At 40.0% G+C, this 8,290-nt stretch overlaps 2 protein-coding genes across 7 annotated transcripts in view; one reads left to right on the top strand and one right to left on the bottom strand.

Moving 5' to 3' along the window:
* The first annotated feature begins 6,509 nt into the window (after positions 1 to 6,509).
* LOC306928409 (uncharacterized protein) lies at positions 6,510 to 7,518 on the top strand. Its single transcript, XM_079508485.1, has 2 exons — positions 6,510 to 6,768; positions 7,076 to 7,518. The coding sequence occupies exons 1-2, from the start codon at positions 6,739 to 6,741 to the stop codon at positions 7,307 to 7,309; spliced, it is 264 nt and encodes an 87-aa protein (XP_079364611.1). The 5' UTR covers positions 6,510 to 6,738; the 3' UTR covers positions 7,310 to 7,518.
* Positions 7,519 to 7,865: 347 nt separating this feature from the next.
* The window catches only part of LOC306928408 (unconventional myosin-Ic-like), a 30,624-nt gene continuing 30,199 nt past the window's right edge, over positions 7,866 to 8,290 (bottom strand). For all 6 annotated transcript variants that reach the window (XM_079508481.1, XM_079508482.1, XM_079508480.1 and 3 more), the window contains one exon: positions 7,866 to 8,265. In XM_079508481.1, the coding sequence (XP_079364607.1) occupies positions 8,239 to 8,265 (27 nt within the window). In that variant the 3' untranslated portion in view covers positions 7,866 to 8,238. The remainder of the gene's footprint in view (positions 8,266 to 8,290) is intronic.

The raw sequence follows: 8,290 nt of genomic DNA, 5'->3' as shown, positions 1-8,290 counted from the left end.
TTACTCTGGCCCCACTTTGAGAACCACTTGTTTTAGACAACCACAAACCTGATCATGAGGATAGTTGAGTCTGTGCTGTATATAATACTCAGTGGCACACATCCTATACTTGCAGACATGATATATGGTTCTGAAATCAAATGACAGAGAAATAATAATTCATCAACTCTCAGTGTGTGCTCAACATTATCAAAGATACTTTTATTATTATTATTATTATTATTATTATTATTATTATTATTATTATTATTATTATTATTACATTGTTTGTTTTTCAGCCTATCTTGCCTTTCAATCCCGGGACTGGCACAGACCAAATATTGAATTGTAGACCTTCCTCAGGAACAGATGCACGTCCAAGGTGAATGTTAGCAAGGAAATGAGCATTGGAGGCAATTTGCAGTGGGTTTGAGCTTATATTATGCATAGATTTCTTCTTGCAGCTCTGGTTTTTGGCATCAATTTCATAGAGCACGCCCTGCCAGACACAGTTATGAGAAAAGATAATCACATTCACAAACAAACAAAGCAAAATAATATTGTATAGAAATAATATTTGTCAAATAAATAATGTTACCTCCCTGAAAAACATCAGCACATCCATATCCTTAGAAGAGTTATACTGGGAGTTGAAAGTCTCATTTTGAACTACTTTGAACCGTAGTTTCTTGGCCCCACTATCATAAACGTATGTAGCCATAGTGTATGTCTTCTCCTCCATGTTAGACTGGTTTAATTGGAAAAACACAAAGCAGAGATTTAAAAAAATCTAAATATTATCCAACATTGGTTTTGAATCACAAATATTGGTGAACTCACCACTGACAGGACCCCTGTCATATTGGGTGACTCTAAAAGAAAACAATATGAGAGAAAATTAAGAGCCCTGCCAATTGCTACTTGTCATTTCAAATAGGAAAACATAATTAAGACGACGATTTAAACAAAACTACTTACATAATATTATATAAACAAATAATATTCTTACGGCACGGTTGGTGATGGTCTGCTAGGACAGTAACACTCAAACACATAAATATGAGTGTGAAAGCTGCAAACATCTTCCTTGCCCTGAGAGTCACAAGCAGAGAATTCAAAGCTGAGACAAAAATGCATGTTGAAGTTATAACCCCCCTTTTATAAGGCTGAATAGTGTACATTTGTGTTGTCAGGTGGTATTGCTATGATGGTAGACCCATGCCATGATGCCGATCCAACCCCACATCGAGCCACTCTGACTCCCCTCGACTACAACCACCTGTACAAATATACTTCAGATTTACAAACAAGGGATAATCCACACACAATATTATTATTATGATAAACTAGAGAGGTGCCCGTGGGGCCTCTACGGCGGTGCCCGTTGGGCACTGGCCTACTTGGAATGATGCAAGTTGGAAATGCATGCCCCACCCAGATATTATGTCTGTGTCCCTTTTATGCCCGACAACTACGGGGGGAGGGAGAATATGATTATTTTGGGGGATCACAGCCTGAAAAGGTTGAGATTGAGAACCACTGGCATAGAATGTTTAGAGCAGTGGTTCTCAAACGTTTTTGAGCTGAAACAGGTGCTTGAGGAGCAGTGCAGTTCCCACTTCCCAAAGTGCCAGGCGGTGATGCAGCCCATAAGATCTTGAGCCCCATGCTGAACTTCTTCAGCTGCGTAAACTGAAAGAGGCGTTGCTGCAGCCCTTTTCACCCTGGGGATTCCTGCGCTGAGGGTCGTAGGGTCAGAGGTGTTGGAGCCCATCCTCACCACCTGGGGTTGACCCCATAAGATGTCCAGGATCGATCCAGCTGCACAGGCTTCGCTTGAGTCCTAGGACTCCTAGGACCCTATAGGCTATTCTATTCTGCTATTTATATGCTATCTATTTTCACTATAGTTTGGGTCCCGGGCAAACATCTTAATATCTATTTTGGGCCCCATGCACCCATAGAATTTTTGAGATGTGCGTGCTTTCCTGCTGGATTCAACCAATACCATATGGAGATGGCCCCTGACAGTATGCTGGGTTGTAGCAGAGTAGAAAGACTTAAGGACCGTCCTAGACCTTGAATTTCAGAGCTGTGCAGAGAGCACCGAGGGGGCAGGTGCCCAAACCTCACAAAAGGTCACATTTTTGGGGTGTAACTTGGCCCAAGTTTCATTCTTCAACACAATAGTGAAATTATAATTATTTGTCAGATTTTTGTCTCGATAAGGGATGTTGGGCAGGCATGCCATTATTTATTTATTGTTTCTTTTGAGAAAGGGGCACTTTGAGGCAAACATCACTTCTCAAAAGCCATTGTTTCCCATTGAAGACATTTTTTCAAAGGTGCTATACTGTATAACGTTTATTTATTATTATTTAATTATCTTGTATTTATTTAGGCTACATGTCTTAACCAAATATCTTAACATTTATTCCACACCAGAATAAATATTCATAAAAGAACAAAATGGGAATGGAATGTAACAAAAACTAAAAGACGTGCTTGAAACCGTGAGCCTGAATGAGATGCAACCGTGCCTCTGAATGAGACTGGAAATGCAATGGCAGAAGGGAAGTTTGATGTCTGCAGTGGAGAACGAGAGTCGGAGGAAAGCCCTTGTGTGTGGAAGTCTCATGGGGGGTTGTCTGACTCATCACCGATATAGGCCCTACGTAATAGATTGAGAGTAAAAATGTTTATCTTAGAGGAGGAAGTATCGTTCTCTATGAACTGCATAATAGATTGAGAGTAAAAAATGTTTATTTTAGAGGAGGAAGTATCGTTCTCTATAAACCTTATTTGGCTCCCCCACAGTTTACTATAGCCACTTCCTTTGTCCATGCAGTTGGTAATTGGGGTTTTCTGTGTGGCAATGTTTTGTATGTAATTTACACTGAGAGTTTTATAAGAGACTAAGAGCTAATTAACGATAGCAAGCCTAAAACTTGGTTTGTGTGTCCCATATATAAGATAAGATCCAATCGGGAAGCACGCACATCTCAGAAAATATTGACGGGTGATGAACAGAAATATATACATTACATACAGAAAGAAGGTAGGATGTCCGCACTCCGCACGGACATCCTACCTTCTTTCTGTGTCCCATACAGTATATAACCTGAGGGTGTGCACTGTGCAGTGCAGTGTACATTTGGTCGGACCAATGGTTTCTGAGAACTGAAAAAATAACGTATAACTCCAGATGCAGACAGAGCCTTGGAGTGAAGAAATCTAGCCACTACACAACCTAATGTATGTGGGGTGTATGCATGCATAACAATATTGCATTAATTTCCTGCACACTCACAAGTGTATTTTACTATTTTTAACAGTGCATTATAATGCTTGAGATGACTTGACTGGACTGGGTCTATGACGGACAGTTTTATGCCATGAAGTTGCCCCATCAGTGTGTCTTTCTTTGGTCCTTTTTGTTCTCTCTCTGTTGATACTGCTATGTGTTATGGTTGCACTAAATGGAATTTCGTGACAGTGACAATAAAGATCTTATCTTATCTTATCTCAAGTGTATTCAGAATGTTGAGGTCAAATAATACAAAATATAGGTCACCCAATTAGCATTCTGTCACTGCAATTCACATCTGCAGTGCAAGTGGGTTAACAGACTAGTAATAAACAGAATAACCTGTCCTACATAGCCCTCCACAGGTGTAACAACTTCACTGAGTACCTTTGTACCCTGCTTTTTGATCACTAGTGTATGCTTAGCAATAGCAACCTATGTCCCACAGAAGTACAGTAGCATGGAACTTGGATCGATCAGAATGTTTGACTGAAACTGATAAGACTGCAAGCGAGGTAGGCTGAAACTTCTAATTGTGTAGTTTTCTGGTCCAAAGGGATTTCCTCAAATTCTCCATTGTCTTGAAATGGATAGTAAATTCCCTTTTTGGGAAGTCACCTCTGAATTGTGTTAGATTTATGATTCCTAGCTTCATTAGCCTACCATCAAAAATGTTGATTGACCTAATTAGAATGTCAATATTTTAGCAAACTCACAATAAGGACATTTTTGTACTTGGTCCAAAACAAACAATATTCAACAATTCCATGCATGGTCACAGGTTACTTAGCGCACAAGTGCAATTTCATCCCAAGAGTGATAAAACTATTTTTATAGTTCTGTCATGTATCACTGCATTCTGGGGTGTAAATCTAAACTTTCCATTTAAGTGCATATCTTTTACTGTATACAGTAGATCATTATAAGCAAAAGTATGCACAGCACACCGGTCCTTGTGAGGTGCCAGCCAACGGGAAAGTTAATACTGAATGATTTTTTTTTATAGCTGCACACTCATATAGCAGCCAATGCATAAGGTTTAATGAGGACATGCAGAGACACCAACGTTTCGGACAGATAATACTGCCTTCTTCACCCTGAAGAAGGCAGTATTATCTGTCCTCATTAAAACGTATGCATTGGCAGCTATGAGTGTGTGGCTATACAGTAGATCAGAGGTGCCCACACTTTTTTGACTTGAGAGCTACTTTCAAAATGACCAGCTCAACAAGATCTACCCACCGCAAATAATATTAGCCCATTGCTGAAAATAGTTTCAATATGTACCTGAGATGGCTTTGGAATAGTGGAGTTTGCGTTACATATAAGACAAATGCACTTGGGATGGGAAATAGAGGGGCAGATGTTTTTTGATTTGTAATGCTTATGCTACAGATGTATTTTGTGCACAGCAGGCCCTTTTGATGTCAATAATCAAGTCACCTTAATTCAAGTGGCAGATGCCAAAAATTGTTTTTTCAAAATATTTAAATTAATCTTCTTTAGGGGCATGTCATGTGATCTACCTGAACAGCCTGAACGATCTACCGTTTGGGCACCCCTGCAGTAGATCATACCATGCCACTCCATGAATCATCACTAACCACAAGATGCAACGAGAGAGAGAAAAAGTGAAGAAAAACTCCAGACCGATATCAGAAACTGAAAGTGAGAACAAGACCATATAAATACTCTTAGTGAACGTTCCTTACACCATGTAAACATCTCAGTCAGACAGGCACACCAATTTGACAAGGTAAGCACCTGTACACTTAACATGCTGTAATATTGTATTTAAATAAAATAATTACATTTATTTAGAAAATATATTGTCTAAGGAAAAACATTGACATGGAGATGACCCATTGAGTTAAAAAAAGGAAAAATATATTTGTATCTTATCTTTATTCTGCTGGTGATTTGTACAATTTGTACACAATTGTTCACAATTCAGACAATGAGTCGAAACTACTAAACCCAATGCCTTGAATACGATCCGTTGGAGACCAGATGCTATACTGTGTAGTGTGGACTCTGTGGAGAATACGTTTCATATTCCGCGACAGTGTTGTGTGATATTAGTCTGGCTTATCAGCCAGGCTACCCTATAGGGGACACGGGGAGAACATGCAAACTCCACACAGAAAGGCCCTTTCGCCAACGCCACCATAGGGAATGGGCCTTTGGCTTTCTGTGTCATCCACTTGGCATGTTTTTAACCCATACTGTATGTTATGCCTGTACTTTGTCAATAAAGTTAATCAAAGTTAATCAAGCAGTAAGCGTCATAACACAATATTACTAGCAGCATTAGTGTCACTTTCTCCTGCATCCGACTCTTTCAGATGGACACAACAGCATGGTGTGGCGCCTTTTCTCTGTGTCTTCTCGGTTTCATCCTGAACTGCGTGGACCCATGTTGTTCTTCCCGTTCAGTCAGGGCCAGGGACTACAACAACTCCCTAAGTCTGACCAGATTCACACGCAGCCGCGTGCAACAGCTGCTGCTGAGATATGTGAGTGAGCTCCATTTTTTTATTAAAGTAATGGGTTTAGTCTGAAAACATAGAAGCCATTGCTAGCCTTCCATGTTTACCACCCTACCTTTGTTCTCTCAGAAGGAGCAGCATTTGGGGGACAAACATTTTGAAGACAGAGACCTGCAGTTGGAGGCCCTGCCAGTGCTTTCAACAGACCTGTACATGTGGCTAAATATGAAGGTTTGTATCTGCCCTGTATATCACCATTTCCTTACATTTTAATTGTCTTACACAAGTTGTTAACTCAAGTTAAATACGATTCTATTACATGCCTACTTTTTTTTTAAGTCAAAGTTTTGGTCGATATGAGTGAAATCCACACTTTTAACAGCTTGAAGACTGACTGACATGTCATCTTGTAGTTTTCATCCAAATGTTTCCTCTGGGGACAATAAAGTCAATCTGGAGTCTAAGGGCCCTATTTTTGTCCGTTCCTTACCCCTTATCCATAAACTTCTTTGCCTTTTTTTTTGTTTTGTTTTGTTATTTACTATTTTGAAAAACATTTTTGAATAGTTCAAATAAGACGATCTAGATTGTCTAGATTCTAGAAGCTCACAAAGTGTTGATGTAGATCGGCTAGTTGAACAATTTTAAAATGTTTTTCAAAATAGTAAAAAAGTAGTTTAAGGATATAAGGGGTAGGGCACTGACGAAAATAGGGCCCCAAATGTCAGTGCAAGGGTTGTGCTGTGTTATTAACCACATGGTGGCGTTGTTTTAAATGTCCCTGTTCAGGATTGGGAGCGGTTACATTCTGCGTCACAGGACCTACATGCCTACTGGGAGGTCCTGGAGCAGAAGAGACGACAGCTGGAGAGAGAAGACAGACGACTGAGGACATCTCAGCGTGTCAGGAACAGGTCCGAGCCCACCATCACAACGGGCATACAAGACATCGAGTTAAACCTGATGGACCTCATGGGGCAAGTCAACAGTCAGGTACCTTTTTGATTTTATTTGATGGGGGGTGGGGGGGTAAGTGTCTTTCTCAGAGACACTTCGACTGGGCCTGGGACGTGAAGCGATAACCTTCGTATTAACACACGGCCACTTTTCCCATGCAGATACGTTTACTTATATCAGCATAGCACCCATTGTTTTGTGCCCTTATTTAGCCAGACCAGAAGAATATAAGCAAATGGGGGAGTGAAGTGAATGTATACCTATTTCCTACTACAAGGTATGAATTAGGTCTAAGTTGAGATGAGGACAGTGTGCTGATGTTTATTTTTATTTCACTCTGCAGCTGAAGCATATGAACAGCTCCAGGATGAGCCACGTGTTTCCCATGGTGCCAACCGTCTCAAGTGGCCGTGCCCCGAGCCGACAGCCCCTGTCTCAGACGCTGTGGGACAGCCGAAAGGAGGGCTATGTCATTCTGAGGGACCTAAACCTCTACCTCACCAAGATGGCCAGAGACTTCCTCCTGTTGGCCTCCAAACACAGGAACACCCGCAACTCGAAACTCACTGGACACTAGAGGACCAATGCACACAGTAACATCCTCACCGTTAATTAATTTGACTCTTGACCCAGTTGACCCAATTAGACCCTTAAGGGTCCATACAGGTTCAGAGTTAATTTAACAGAATCTTAGGATCCTATTGTGCACGCACACAAGTAGACTCAACCATTAATCAATGGTTTTACATGATTTACATTATGCAAAAAAATACTGGTAGAATTTAACCGACAGTACGTACAGTACAGTAGGCAAGCAACAGCAATATATATGTATTTAAGCCAAACACAGTTTTGCCACTTTATCTTTATCATACGTGTTGTCCACATTTCACATGGTCTGTGGGGTTTTCATTGTAGTGAGATTTTGTTTTTTTTATATTACTGTAGAACTGGCACCTTCTGGGTATTTCCCAGAGTTTCTATCTCTTTTTTTAAATGTTACAAAAAAATATGCTACTAGACCCAGGAAAATACTTTCCCCTTTCACCCAGGCATAAAACTATTGGCCTGGGTATCCAAAGATACTGTACATATATACTATTTATTCATTTATTTATTGATGTATTTATTTATTTATTACAAGTATGTGCTATTTATTTCAAAGTGCTCATTGTTTATTTCTGATATTCAAAGTTATTTTATAATACAGACATTTTTTTATATGTGATCTCATGGAAATGTATTTGCATACAACATTAAATATCATATATCAAGTGTGAGATTTGCAATTGTTCAATTCTGTGCATTTCTTGTGATTTCTTGCAATGTTTATGTTGGCTAAGAATGATTGCAGTACGGAAAAGTGTTGAAATAGTGAATCCTCTTGTTGTTCAGTGCTGGTCAATATACTGCGTGTGGTTTGATACTATCTGAGCAGCAAACATCTGGTTAGTTAAAGCTTCAGTGGTTCCCAGAAAGACACTTCGGCATTTGCAGGTCCAGCAATCATGTGTTGCAGAGCGGAGGGGCAGTCTGCAAAGTCATTGGACACTGTTAG

The sequence above is a fragment of the Electrona antarctica genome (genome assembly GCF_951216825.1).
Source record: "Electrona antarctica genome assembly, chromosome: 8".
NCBI classification, from domain to species: Eukaryota; Metazoa; Chordata; class Actinopteri; order Myctophiformes; family Myctophidae; genus Electrona; species Electrona antarctica.
The sequence above is the reverse complement of the archived record's forward strand: the minus strand, read 5'-3'. Positions and strand labels throughout refer to the sequence as shown.

What these genes read in the sequence shown, in the direction of transcription:
- LOC306928409 (XM_079508485.1), top strand. Translation starts at nt 6,739, where the DNA reads ATGGACCTCATGGGGCAAGTCAACAGTCAG. An exon ending in TGGGGCAAGTCAACAGTCAG is followed by an intron (nt 6,769 to 7,075) that starts GTACCTTTTTGA and finishes TTCACTCTGCAG; the next exon opens with CTGAAGCATATGAACAGCTC.